Genomic DNA, 14,558 nt, shown 5'->3' with positions numbered 1-14,558 from the left:
ATTGGGATATTCCAAAGCTAATTATAGAATTCAAAAATTAAATTTTCTCTATCATTTGACCTCCCCTCACTTAGTTTGATCATTTTCTCCTTTCCTTCTGTGGCTATAAATTTCAATTATTTTCTGCATAAAGCTTTATTTTCAATAACTACGCTCTGCTAGAAGCTCAAGAAGCTGTTGTTTGGTGCTCCGTTCCTCATTGATTTAGAACAAATTCATCAAAAATTCTCATCTCTGCTATAACAAATAGTCTAATAACATTTTAGGGCACTTAGAATCCACATCTTCTAAAATTGATTGATGAAGGACAGCAGAGAAAGAACATACATGCTAAAGTTGTTTTTACTTCCTCATCAACTTCATCACAAAAGTTTGTACTTCAGTAAATCTGAACTACGAAACTTATGCTGTAAAACTTTGTAGATCTTGTCAACGATAATGAAATTTCTGGCCTCCCAGGTGGCACAGTGGTAAGGAATCCACCTGCTAATGCAGGAGATGCAAGAGATGTGGGTTCGATCCCCGGGTTGGGAAGATCCCCTGAAGGAGGAAACGCCAACCCTCTCCAGTATTCTCGCCTGGAAAATTCCATGGACAGAGGAGCCTGGCTGGTTATAGTCCGTGGGGTCACAAAAAGTCTAACACGACTGAGCAACTGAGCGTGTACACACACTTAATGAAACTTATTTGTATGCAATTACAAATTGGGTCTGCAACTACAACTTGTTAAAAGTACATTTCTGCTTCACTGGTCTCTTGTTTGAGCAAGAATATTGTTTCTGTGACACTGGGCCCCACCAAAATGTGTGTGATCATCAGAAAAATACAACTTTCTTTCCAATGTGAACAATTTAAACTGAATTTAGAACAGCATTCACAAAATGTCCATTTTTTCACTTTGCCAGGGTGAACTTTCATAAGTTTTGCTTTGATTCCATGAACTGGATTAAAAACTTGAATCGTAATTGAAATTGACTGACTTTTCTATTTGAAGACAGTTATCAAACTGGCTCCATTTCACTGCCTGTGGATTTCTTATGGAACTTTCTCATTAATCAGCTATCACTTCTATTGTAGTGTGGTTACAAGATAGCATGACGCTAAAAATGAGCTGACTTAAAGAATACTTACTTGTTTGCCCTAAGTGAAAAGTCATCCTTCCAGGGTGACCTATGACAGCATCTTCTGCAGCGATGAAGTGAAATTGATGTTTTCGGGCTGATCTTTGAAAAATAACAGTTTCTGAAGTAGCAGCTTCCTGTCAGGTTTCCTTGTGGTCAGAGAAGTCACTAAAGGCCCCCTTTGTGATGTAAACATCAATATTTTGTGCAAGTTACACATTCATCATCAATTTCCCAGAGACAGAAGTTCAGGACTTAAATTGTCATTAAACTTTTTTCGCTCATTGCTGCCAGAAGGGCTTATTGCGAAATTGTAAGTATCACCAAATAACAAAATAAATATGTTGCTGTGGATTTATGCCCGGAAATCAATGACAAAGTAAGAGCATTCCTATTATTCTTTATGCTCTAGGTCAGAACTCTTTAAGCCGCAGACATCTTTAAGCTGCCTCCTAACCCCTCACTTCCTGTGTCCTTTGCTGACCGGTCAACTGGCAGCCTAGCAGCTGGTTCTCTTCTCTGCCTACACTCTCGCTTGGTGATTTCACCCGGTTCTGTGGCTTTAAATACTAAACACCATCCATGTGATTACAACTCCCAGTGATGGGGACTTCCCCTGCTGGTCCAGTGGCTAAGACTCTGAGCTCCTAGTATAGGGGGTTTGAGTTTGATCCCTGGTCAGGGAACTGGATCTCCCAAGCCACAGTTAAGAGTTTGCATGCCACAACTAAGATCAAAGATCCCTCATGCCACAGCTAAGACTCAGTGAATCCAAATAAATATAATAAATATTAAAAACAAAACAGCAACAAAAAAAACACCTCCCAAGGATGCGGATGTATCACTCTCAGACTTGGTCTCTTAACACCAATCATGTGTAGCTCACTACCTTGGCATCCCCACCTGATGTCCAACAGACAGCTCAGCCTCACATGTCCAAAGGTCAAGTCCTGACCATCTCCCAAAAAACTTGCCCTGTCTCCACTCCATCCAGCTCAGTTGATGGGGAGTTCATATTTCCAGGTTCAGTTCAGTTCAGTCACTCAGTCGTGTCCGATTCTTTGCAACCCCATGGACCACAGCACGCCAGGCCTCCCTGTCCATCACCAACTCCCGAAGTTTATCCAAACCCATGTCCGTTGAGTCAGTGATGCCATCCAACCATCTCATCCTCTGTTGTCCCCATTCTCCTCCTGCCTTCAGTCTTACCTAGCATCGGGGCTTATCAAATGAGTCAGCTCTTTGCATCAGGTGGCCAAAGTATTGGAGTTTCAGCTTCAACATCAGTTCCTCTAATGAACACTCAGGACTGATCTCCTTTAGGATGGACTGGTTGGATCTCCTTGCAGTCCAAGGGACTCTCAAGAGTCTTCTCCAACACCACAGTTCAAAAGCATCAATTCTTCTGCACTCAGCTTTCTTTGTAGTCCAACTCTCACATCCATACATGACTACTGGAAAAACCATAGCCTTGATTAGATGGACCTTTGTTGGCAAAGAATGTCTATACTTTTTAATATGCTAATAACTTTCCTTCCAAGGAGTAAGCATCTTTCAGTGTCATGGCTGTAGTCACCATCTGCAGTGATTTTGGAGCCCCCAAAAATAAAGTCAGCCACTGTTTCCACTGTTTCCCCATCTATTTGCCATTTCCAGGTTCTCAGGCCCAAAATCTAGGCATCATGCAACCCCTCCTTTCTCATGACACATATACAATTGGAAAATCGTGATGGTCCTATCCTCGGAACATGTCTAATGCCTGGCCACGGCTGCTCCTCCCGGGCTAACGGGTTTGTTCCCTGTGCTTCCTGTCATTGCTTCTCTCCTCCCACGAGGCTAGAAGCACCTTGAGGGTGGCGGGTTGGGGGGGGGGCTGTTTGTTACTGCTTGTCCCAAATGCCTAGAACCATGCCTGGCACGTAGTGGGTGCTCAGTACATAGTTTTCCAGTGGATGAACGAATGGAGGGACCCGTGGTTTTGACCCGATGTGAGTGGCATAGCATGTGGCTTTCAGTGTCACAGCGAGAAGGTCAGACGAGGAAAGTCAGGCTCAGAGTCACAAAGTGATTACCTAAGTCTGCAGAGCCAAATAGACTCTCTGGAGATCAGCTGTCTTATGCGGTAGCTTGTGTTGGATACTGTGAGCTGTGCCCAGCTGAAGAACTCTCAAGCATTGCTAAGGATAAGCAAGATGATAACACTAGTTAACAGGTAGCAAGTGCCTACAGAGAGCCAGAGACCTTTTGAAGCACTGTGCATATATTAGCTCATCCAAACGGGGGGAGGACTTTTAGGTGTGAAGCCCCAGAAACCCCACACCTTCTACTATTGACTCCACCCTCTCCATCCTACTGGTCCCAGTTCCAATGGACCAACATCTCCACTGGCCAGGACTCTTCCTTGCTTCATTCTGTCTTCAGCCATCAAGCACTGTCTCCTGTCTGCCTAGATGGTGAGCACTTTCAGGGGTCTGGGCCCTGTATCTCCAGTGCCTGGCAAAGTTCTGGCACAAAGTAGATGCTTGTTAAATATTTGTTGAACTGCTAATCATAATAGTATGGTTGTAAATAAGACTCATCCTCCCCTTCCACTTAGCGCTTCCTCTAGGCCAGGAGACCAGGTCAAGTTTTCCATAGATACAGTCCTAGACATAATCCCACAAGAAGGATACGATTAGCTCCAATTTTCAAAAAGGAAAAGAAAACTCAGGGTGTCTAGGTGGCCCACACCACGTGGTTGCGTCAGGATTTGAACTTGGGTTTCAAAGCCTTCGTCTTTTCTTTTATACTCAGGGTTGGCAAGCTTTTTCTCTAAGGGAAAAGTGAAGGTGTTAGTCATTAGTTGCTCAGTCTTGCCCGACTCTTTGAGATTCCATGAGCTATAGCCCACCAGGCTCCTCTGTCCATGGAATTCTCCAGGTAAGAATGCTGGAGTCGGTAGCCATTCCCTCCTCCAGGGGATCTTCCTGACCCAGGGATCGAACACGGGTCTCCTGCATTGTAGGTGGATTCTTTACCGTCTGAGTCACTAGTGAAGCTCTAAGGGAATGGATGATTAATATTTGCAGGCCAAACAGCCACTGTGGCAACCACTCAACTCTGTACACCCATGGCTGATTCATGTCAATGTATGGCAAAACCCACTACAATATTGTAAAGTAATTAGCCTCCAATTAAAATAAGTTAATTAATTTACAAAAAAAAAAAAAAACAACTCTGTTATTGTAGCACAAAATGTAAATGAATGAGTGTGGCCATGTGCCTTTAAAACTTTATTTTCCCAAACCAACCGGAGGCAGGCTGGATAGGTCGCGGATTAGAGTCGGCTGCCTCCCGAGTGATGCTCCGATGCTCCGTGCCTTTCAGGTCACCGTGGATGGCGTCCTGGGCCCTCCTGGAGCTCCAGACTCCCAACCAGAGCCAGCCCCTGCCCCCGAACGCCACGTCCTGTGATGAGGCTTGGGAAGCCTGGGCGCTGCTTCACAGAGTGTTGCCCACCTGCGTCCTCTCCATCTGCCTCTGTGGGCTGCTGGGGAACCTCTTCGTGCTGTCCGTCTTCCTCGTGGCCCGACAGCGTCTGAACGTGGCAGAAATCTACCTGGCCAACCTGGCAGCTTCTGACCTGGTGTTCGTCTTGGGCTTGCCCTTCTGGGCGGAGAACATCCGGAACGAATTCAACTGGCCTTTCGGAGCCTTCCTCTGCCGCCTGGTCAATGGCGTCATCAAGGCCAACCTCTTCATCAGCATCTTCCTGGTGGTGGCCATCAGCCAGGACCGCTACCGAGTGCTGGTGCACCCCATGGCCAGCCGGAGACGGCGGCGGCGGCGGTGGGCCCAGGGCACCTGTCTGCTCATCTGGGCTGTGGGGGCCCTCCTGAGTCTCCCCACGTTCCTGCTGCGCTCCGTCAAGGCTGTGCCGGAGTTGAATGTCTCTGCCTGTGTGCTGCGGTACCCCCACGATGCCTGGCCCTTTGCAAGGATGGTGGAGTTAACCCTGCTGAGTTTTCTCCTCCCCTTGGCTGCAATCATTTTCTTCAACTATCACATCCTGGCAGCCCTGCGGGGGCAGCGGGACATCAGCAGGATGAGGTGTGGCGGGCCCAGGGATGGCAGGACCACCGCCCTGATCCTCACCCTCGTGTCCGCCTTCCTGCTCTGCTGGGCGCCCTACCACTTCTTTGCCTTCCTGGAATTTCTGTTCCAGGTGAGGGCTGTCAGAGGCTGCTTCTGGGAGAATTTCATCGATCTGGGCCTGCAGTGTGCCAACTTCTTTGCTTTTGTCAACAGCTGCCTGAATCCAGTGATTTATGTCTTTTGGGGCCAGCTTTTCAGGACCAAAGTCTGGGAACTTTATAAACGATGCATTCCTGGGAGTCTTACTCCAGTAGTCTCGTCCCATAGGAAAGAGACCCTCCAACTTTTCTGGCGGAATTAACACAGCAGGGAGCCAAGAAATGTGGCTTCGTTATTCATTATTACTGACATCATGAATATGGAGAAGGGGGCAACAGAGGGTGAGATGGTTGGATGGCATCACCGATTCAACAGACATGAGTTTGAGCAAACTTCGGGAGTTGGTGAGGGACGGGAGGCCTGGTGTGCTGCAGTCCATGCGGTCACAAAGAGTCGGGTACGACTTAGCGACTGAGCAGCAACAGTAGACTGGATGATGCCCCACCCACCCACCCACATAAACCAGGACCTCGTCCCTGGAGCCTGGGAATGTTTATGCGGTAACGGGGACTTTGCAGGCATGATTAAGCTAAGGATCTTGAGATAGGGAGGTTACCCTGGCCTATTTGGATGAGTCTAATATCATCACAAAGGTCCTTATAAAGGGCAGGCAGAAGTGTCAGAGTCAGAGAAGGCTGGAAGGTTGCAATGAAGGGGCCACGAGCCAAGGACTGCAGGCGCCCTGTAGAGGATGAAATGGCAGGGAAATGGACTCTCCCTGGAGCCTCCAGCAGGAACCAGCCGTGCTGACCTCCTGACTGCAGCCCAGTGACACTGCTTTGGAGGCCTGGCCTCCAGAACCAGAAGATAATAAATCCATGTTGTTTTTAATAAGTCACCGAGTTTTGTTAATTTGTCACAGCGGTATGAAACAAATTTCCAATAAGCATCTCTTATTGCAATTCCATTTGTCCTTCCAAAATGTTCTAGGTGAACTGCCAGGATCAGAGAGATGATATAGCTAGAGATCCTATCTGCAAGGAACTTACGGAGATCAAAATAATTGTAGTATAAAAAAAGTAAATGAGAAATTGCGTGCAGGTGACACAGACCCGTACCTGGGACATTCAGAGGGAAAGAGGATGGGCTCCTTCCAGGGTTACCAAAATACAGGTTGCAAAGGGAGTCAATTGTGAGCCGAGTTAAGGGGTAGAATCTGGTACGGGCTTCCCCAGTGGCTCAGCAGATGCAGGAGTTGCAAGAGATGCAGGTTCCATCCCTGTGTCAGGAGGATCCCCTGGAGGAGAAAATGGCAACCCACTCCAGTATTCTTGCCTGGGGAATTCCATGGACAGAGGAGCCTGGAGGGCTACCAGTCCACGGGGGTCACAAAAGAGTCAGACACGACTAAACAACAGCTAGACAACAACAGGAACCTGGTACATAGAGAGAGGGAGGCAACCAGGACACACGGGTAGGAAGTGCGGGCTGTGGGTGAAAGAGAATTGAATGCTTCCATGCTTTTCTTGCTGCCAGGGTCCCACTGGTGACCCTGAGAAGGTCTGCCTTCCAGGAGCTCGTGGCAACAGGGATGAGAGTTAGGAGAGCATCACAGAGCGGGACCATCTGCTATCAGGTGACAGCAGGTGCTCTGAGGGCACACAGAAGGGGCGTCCAGCCTCGGGGGCGGGGAGGGAGCCATCCAGAGGGGCTTCCTGGAGGAAGAGACCTAAAATCCCCAAAGACAAACAAAATGGGGGAAAGGAGTGCTCTCAAGAAAAGAAACAAATCAGACCCAGAGGCAGGAGGGTTCACAGGTTAAGAGGGAGGAAGAAGGAAGGTAGGATGAGGCTGTCAGGGAGGGATTTGAGGTTTGAGGAGAAGCAGGTGTTGGGAGAATCTCTGATGGTCAAGGGCAGGAGGGTGTTTCAAGGACTGTGAGCACCTGGCTGGAGGTATGCATTTTTTCTAGATGATTTTTTTTTAAGTTTTTTATTTGTTTATTTTGGGCCGTGCTGGGTCTTCCTTGCTGCTCTGGGGCTCTCTCTAGTTGCGGCAAGCAGGAGCTCCTCTCTAGTTGCAGGGCAAGGCTTCTCGTGGCAGTGGCTTCTCTTTTGTGGAGCACGGGCTCTGGAGTGAGCGGTCACTAGCAGTTGCAGTGCATGGGCATAGCTACATCTCTGCCTGCGGGATCTTCCTGGATCAGGGGTGGAATCTGTGACCTCTGCCTTGGCAGGGGGATTCTTCACCACTGGACCACCAGGGAGCCAGCATGCATTTCTTATGTGAGTTAATCACTCTGGCCAACCTCAGTGGGCCCAGGTATGGCAGACAGTGGACTGCTCCAGGGGTGGGATTTGTCAAACGAGCAGCCATCGTTTAAGGGTGTTGGGGATTCTGGTGGCACTATGGAAAATGGCTAAATTAGGGGAGTAAATGAACGGAGGAGATGAGGGAAGCAGAGTGACGCTGATATGGTTAAAGGACAGGGGTTAAAGGGAGCATCCAGAGCAAGATAGAGCAAGAAAAATAGGAGGTCGTGGCTACAAAGTAGGAAGGTTTGCCCTGAATGTTCCAGAGGTGGGGCCACCCCAGGATAGCACAAGGATCAAGGCTGGCCATGTGGGCTCCGCTGGGGGCTCAGTGATAAAGAATCCACCTCCCAATGCAGGGGACCCTGGTTCGATCCCTGGTCTAGGAAGATCTCACATCCGCGGGGCAACAAAGCCCGGGAGCCGCACCTAGGAGCCCGCGTGCCCCAGGACCTGTGCTCTGCGACAACAGAAGCCACCGCAGTGAGGCGCCCGCCCACCGCAGCTAGAGAGGAGCCCCCACTCACCGCAACTAGAGAAAAAGCCTGCACAGCACCAAAGACCCGGCACAGTCAAAAATTAAATAAGTAAATAAACCTTAATGGAGTCTATTAATTAAGACTTCCCTGGTGGCTCAGATGGTAAAGCGTCTGCCTACAATGCGGGAGACTTGGGTTTAATCCCTGGGTTGGGAAGATCTCCTGGAGAAGGAAAGGGCAACCCACTCCAGGATTGTTGCCTGGAGAATCCCATGGATGGAGGAGCCTGGTAGGCTACAGTCCCTGGGGTCGTAAAGAGTCGGACACGACTGAGTGACTTCACTTTCACTTTTCACTTTCATTAATTAAGAAAAGACAGTCAAAGACCAGTGAGGTGGGGGGTGGGCAGTCAGGCAGGCAAGGTGCTGGAAGGGCCGGGGGAGGAGAGGTCAGTGGGCCCGGTGCCAAGGCCAGTCTCCAAGGAAGGGTTAGGGAGAGGGGACCTCTCCTGCTGCATGAGAAGGACCCATCCTCATGGGACATCAAAGGAGACCCAGGTTCATTCGGGAAATGGCAAGGAGGCGGTGTTCCTGGAGCCTGGTGATGGAGAGGCAGGCAGGGGCTGGGCCACTGGACCCCTGTACGCCATCAGAGACAACCCTTTGATCGGCGGCCCAGCTCTCTCCGCTCCTGGAGAGCAGAGAGAGAGGTTCAGGGGGCCTGAATTTAGGTCAACAGGCAGGATCCCGCCTCCCCACATATCTACTCTGGACCAGGGGGTGTTTGACAAATATTTAAATTCCATAAAGAGTCCCCACCCTCGGGCTTCACTTGAGCACTTAGAAGCTCTTGCAATGCAGAGTCTTCACTCCTTCGATCACTCAGCTGATGTTTATTAAGCATCTGCTATTGCCAGGCACTTACGTCGGGAGCTGAAGCAGGAGACAGGCAGAGGCACATGCCTGGTCCTCTCAGGGCTGACCTCCTGGGGCTTCCCCAGGACATCAGTTCTTTGGAGTTGGGTAGCAGCGCTGCTGCCAACAGACAGGCCCCCTCGCCACGGGTGGAGGCTGGACTCAGCCGGCTTGCTTGCCTCCAATGCAGCGCAGTTTCTGAGTCCCTGCACAGGACCCAGTGAGCAAAGCCCCAACAGCATAGTGGCCAGAATGGACAGAAGCATCCAGGCAGGCAGGGAGAATTGGAAAGAGAAAATAAGACCCAGTCTCTCGTGCACTGACCCCAACATGTCCTCTATCCTTCTTTCTCGGGCCCTGCTTTAAAGTTGCGGCTTCAAAAATCCTTACAGGGCTTGCGAAAAATAGTCCCACGTGCTATGGGAGAGTGTGCTGGCCTGAGAAGTCACGGCATTGCTCACTGACCTGAAGTTCAACAACAGACAGTCAACACGGGCTCTGATAAGCACATGGGTGATTTATGGGCCGCCTGTCATATTAACCAAAGCACAGCGCTCACTCCTACAGCTGGGGATTCTGTTGTCCTTCTGCTGGGAAGGTCAATTACTCATTTGCAGGTAGAAAAATTCCTGCCTTGGTTAAAAGGACCAACGCTGAGGGAGAAATGAATATTTTTGAGTTCCCATGGCTGTCATTGACGGGCTCGCCTGGGGTACTTCACACCTGGATCCAGGCCCAGGCTCACCTTGGAGGGCTCACACCTGGCATGGCTGGATGAATCATACATTCATCTGATGGGCTTTATCACTGGCGGCTCAGTGATAAAGAATCCACCTCCCAATGCAGGGGACACTGGTTAGATCCCTGATCAAGGAAGATCAGGCAACTACGAGTCCACATGCCCCAGAACCCGTGCTCTGCCACAACAAAAGCCACTGCAGTGAGAAGCCCATGCACCCCAGCTAGAGAGGCGCCCCCAGCTTGCTGCAACTAGAGAAAAAGCCTGCACAGCAAAAGACTCAGCAGAGTCAAAAATTAATTAAGTAAATAAAATTTAATGGAATCTATTAATTAAGAAAAGACCCACCCTTCCAGCTCCACGCCCCTGTTTTCTCTCTCTCTCTCTCTCTTCTGAAGGGCTGAGTACAGCTTCTTCTCCAGCCCACTTCTGGCTTCGAGCCTGTCCTGTGAATCCACGGCTGCCGGCCACCCTCCCCCGTGGCATCCATCACCCCAACTGTCATGGAAAATTAGCAGCACTAAGCCCCCCTAAGTCCCAGCCTAGGGAGTCTCCCGGGTGTTGCAATGGACACAGACAGTTTCTTGTTCTCCAGAGATGAGTCACAGGTTTGATGAGGAACAGGTGGGAAATTTCCTCCTGTGAACTAGAAGAGGCTTTAGATATCATCAAAATGAGTGCATGTCAGACTGGTGCAATCTGAAAAATTATACGGTCAGCTTCCTGGCTGTGATATTGTACCATACTTAGGTTAAGACGTTACGAGTAGGGAGTATTGAGTAAAGAGTACAAGGGATCTATGAATCTAATAAAAATTTTAAAAAAGAAAGTATCATCAAGTTCAACCTCATTTCACTGATAAGGATGGGTGGAAATTCACTCAGTGAGCGGGAAACCCAGCCCCAAGATGGGTGGAAACTTACTTAGTGAGCAGGACTCCTGAAGCAGGGCTCGGTCCAGACCAGGGATGCCCATGAGACTGCAAGGTCAGAGAAGAGGCCTGAGTGCTCGGGATCCTACCATCTGGGTTGCCTTGATGGTGGCAGAGCTCCCTGTATCTGGGGTAGGATTTAAGGCAGTGGGCAGGAGACCAGGCTTACTTTCCAGGAGATTCGGGAGACAGAAGATATCAGAAGGCCATGCCAGTCAGCAGAGGTGCTGAACAGGGATGTCATACTCAGGCCTGCATTTCAGAGAGATTGTTTCACAAGAACATAGGACAATGGCCTCCCTGGTTCAGGAGGATTCCACGTGCTGTGAAACAGCTGGGCCACGCACCCTGGCTACTAAATCCGCGCTCTGGAGCCCGAATGCCACAACTACCAAGGCCCGTGTGCCTGGAGCCCGTGCCCTGCAGGAGGAGAAGCCACCACACCCAGGAGTCCATGCACCGCTCACGCCACTGCAGAAAAGCCTGCAGGCAACCACGGAGACCCAGCAAGCCTGGTTTTAAAAACACATGGCATTCAGTTACTATCTTGGTCACTGCAGTGCCGCTGTACACTATTCCCTTCCTGAAACTTTGTGCCCAAGGCAAGGACCCTGGCCGCCTCACCTCAGTCCCAGCCCTGAGCAGTGGGATTTGGGGACTGGGGTTGCATTCCCAGAGCAATGACTTAGCAGAGAAGCTCCTATTTCAGACTCACTTTTATGTACCCGCTCCCCACCTTGCAAGGAAAACACAACAGAAGATCTTTATCTGAATATAAAGCACATTTCAATTATCTCAGGTCCCAAATATTCCCTTATCAACTTGCTGGGAACACTGGCAACTTTCACAAGCCCTGGGGATTGAGAGAGGGGCTGGGCGTGCTTTACCACCCACCCTGGTATTTACAGGAAGAAATTAATCGTGAAATCAAATGACATTTTTATATTCAATTTGAAGCCATGTCCTTGACTAAGAGGAAGCTGCCACAGACTGGCCTTGTGAAACGGTTGGGATAATTAGGATATTTCCAAAACCTTCCCATCCTGTGTGGGGCCACGATTTGCTCAGCTTCAGATGGACTGCGGGGGCTTTGTGGGGCAAATGCAAGAAACCAGTTACACTCAGGAGGGGAGCGGGCGCCCCCTGCTGGCATCCAAGGAGGAGCGCTCTTTCCCCAGAAATGTTTCTGCACAAATTTTCAAAGCCAAGTCCTTGAATGGGTTACAGCAGATATGTTCCAAAACGTAACAAAACACGAAATGTGAAGAGACAACAATTTATCTTGAGCCCTATTGGTGGATACTTACGTAGGTACAACTTCTACAAAAGGGAAATTGGCAACAGCCACTCAAATTTTAAATGGATGTCACATATCATTGATTCCGTGTTTCCCCAGATAGTGATCCATCTGTGGAATTAACTAATAAAGGCTGCAGATCAACTGAGACAGGTTTGGACCTGGGACCATTTGCTGCAGTGCTGCAAAGCTTGAGTGTGTGCTAAGTCACTTCAGGCGTGTCTGACTTTGAGCCTATGGACTGTAGCCCACCAGGCTCCTCTGTCTATGGGGATTGTCCAGGAAAGAATACTGGAGTGAGTTGCCATGCCCTCCTCCAGGGGAGATCTTTCTGAACCGGCATCTCTTATATCTGCTACAGTTGCAAAGCTTACACCAGGAAAAATGTTTCCTTGAGCTACAAAATACAAAGAAACTATATGGGTCTAAAAATAACTGCATGAGAAAAAAAAAAAAAACTGCACCCATGCTGTAGGTGGAGCAAATCCTGGACAAAAGATAGAAAAAGACCAAAAACTCAACTGCCACGTCTGAGCAAAAACAAGGTGTTGGGAGAAAAATCAGGGTCCTGCGATGCCCCTTGCACGCACACCTAAGCGGGGGGCACAAACCGCCTAAATCAGCCCTCCAGCTTGATCCCTGGACACACCCCTACCCTTCACCCCATAAAAGGAACCAGCTTGCACTCTCTTGAGAGCAAGCAAGCAAACCTGTTACATGTTTTCACTCCCTCCTGCAACTACTGCAGGGGCCCCAGTAAAGCCTTGCCCAAATTTCTACTGATTGGGGAAGGCCAAGAATCCTTATCCATGGGATTTTCCAGGCAAGAATACTGGAGTGGGTTGCCATTTCCTCTGCCAGGGGATCTTCCTGACCCACAGATCAAACCCGTGCCGCTTACGTCTCCTGCATTGGCAGGCAGATTCTTTACTGCTAGCGTCACCTGGGAAGCCTGGTTAGTATCAAAGCCATTGAGAAACTGAGGTGCAGCCAAGTTAAGGGACTAGTTCAAGGTCAATCTTTGGGGTAGAAAGTGGGCTGAAACCCCAGATCAGCAAACAGGACATAAACACTAAAAAGATGACTTTCAAAATGAAATCCGGTATGAAAGATTAAGGAGGGTTTTGAAGAAAATAGTATTTTAAAGAAAACAGGTGGGATGAGGTGGAAGTAAGTAAAACCAGTTTAAACTTAAATGAAGAAGAAAGGGAGGTATTTATTTGGCCTTAGAAATGTTCATTATAACATTTCTGTTACATATATGAAAAGAGGATCTCTAACAATAGAGCTATGATATTGATGAAGTGAAGTGAAATGAAAGTCTCTCAGTCATGTCCAACTCTTTTGAGATGGTTGGATGGCATCACCAACTCTATGGACATGAGTTTGAGCAAGCTCTGGGAGTTGGTGATGGACAGGGAAGCCTGGTTTGCTGCAGTCCATGGGGTCACAAAGAGTTGGACACGACTGAGCGACTGAACTGAACTGAACTGAGATAGTCCATGGAATTCTCCAAGCAAGAATACTGGAGTAGGCAGCCAGTACTGATGATATTGATAGTGATTTTTAAATAGCATAGTTTTTTAAGGGGTGTGGGGATTGTGCATAACTTTCACTAAATGTTAAGTGCAAGAAGATCCTACCAGTCCATCCTAAAGGAGATCAGTCCTGGGTGTTTATTGGAAGGACTGATGTTGAAGTTGAAACTCCAATACTTTGGCCACCTCATGCAAAGAGTTGACTCATTGGAAAAGACCCTGATGCTGGGAAGGATTGGGGGCAGGAGGAGAAGGGGACGACAGAGGATGAGATGGCTGGATGGCATCACCGACTCGATGGACATGGGTTTGAGTGACTCCGGGAGTTGGTGATGGACAGGGAGGCCTGGCGTGCTGCGATTCATGGGGTCGCAAACAGTCGGACGCAACTGAGTGACTGAACTGAGCTGAACTAAACTGAAGTGCTTTTTGAGCCATGGCCTTGAGGTCTTCATTGCTCTAAAAATAAATAGGCCACATCTGGGCTGACAAAGGCTCACATTAGGTTTTGGAAGCGACGTTAGTACTTGGCAGTGAGCAGTCATGTTTTCCTTTATACCTCAGTGAAATCTAAATGTAAAAGAATGTTTTGCCCTCTTCTGACAGCCTTAGAAATTCTTACTGTAAAGATGTGCTAATGTTCATTTTCCTCAGAACCCCCAAACCCGCAAAGACTTTGCCTCCAGCACCCTCCTTGGCTTTTATTTCCACATGCTACCCAAGATGTACCCTTCAAGTCAAATTTCCCTGTAACCAGCCAATCCTGAACATCAGGCTGAAAAGGGAACCGGCTCCTCTGGCTTTCCCAAGGCAGCCCCGGCTCTGTGTATAGTGCCAGGGAAGCAGATGTCTGGATGGCAGTGAGAAAGGAGACCAGTGGCATCTTCAAAGTCAGGAATTCCAATTCTAAGACTATTTTGAGTGACTGCTCCTTTCCTTGGTTTCGTAAAATGCCACCCAATTTCTCAGAAGCAAAACAAATTGATTTTATATGGAACAAATGGCTGGAATAATTGGCCATATCTACTCTGTCTTAGATTTTGATATATTCTCA

At 48.7% G+C, this 14,558-nt stretch overlaps 1 protein-coding gene across 1 annotated transcript in view; it reads left to right on the top strand.

Annotated features, from left to right (window-relative positions):
• BDKRB1 (bradykinin receptor B1) overlaps positions 1 to 6,189 on the top strand; it is a 35,858-nt gene extending 29,669 nt beyond the window's left edge. Inside the window, exon 3 of the mRNA XM_043490075.1 lies at positions 4,488 to 6,189. Within this exon, the coding sequence (XP_043346010.1) occupies positions 4,488 to 5,556 (1,069 nt within the window). The 3' untranslated portion in view covers positions 5,557 to 6,189. The remainder of the gene's footprint in view (positions 1 to 4,487) is intronic.
• The last annotated feature ends 8,369 nt before the right edge of the window (positions 6,190 to 14,558 follow it).

Source organism: Cervus canadensis, chromosome 17 (assembly GCF_019320065.1).
Source record: "Cervus canadensis isolate Bull #8, Minnesota chromosome 17, ASM1932006v1, whole genome shotgun sequence".
NCBI lineage: Eukaryota > Metazoa > Chordata > Mammalia > Artiodactyla > Cervidae > Cervus > Cervus canadensis.
This window is presented reverse-complemented; position numbering and strand designations above follow the sequence as displayed.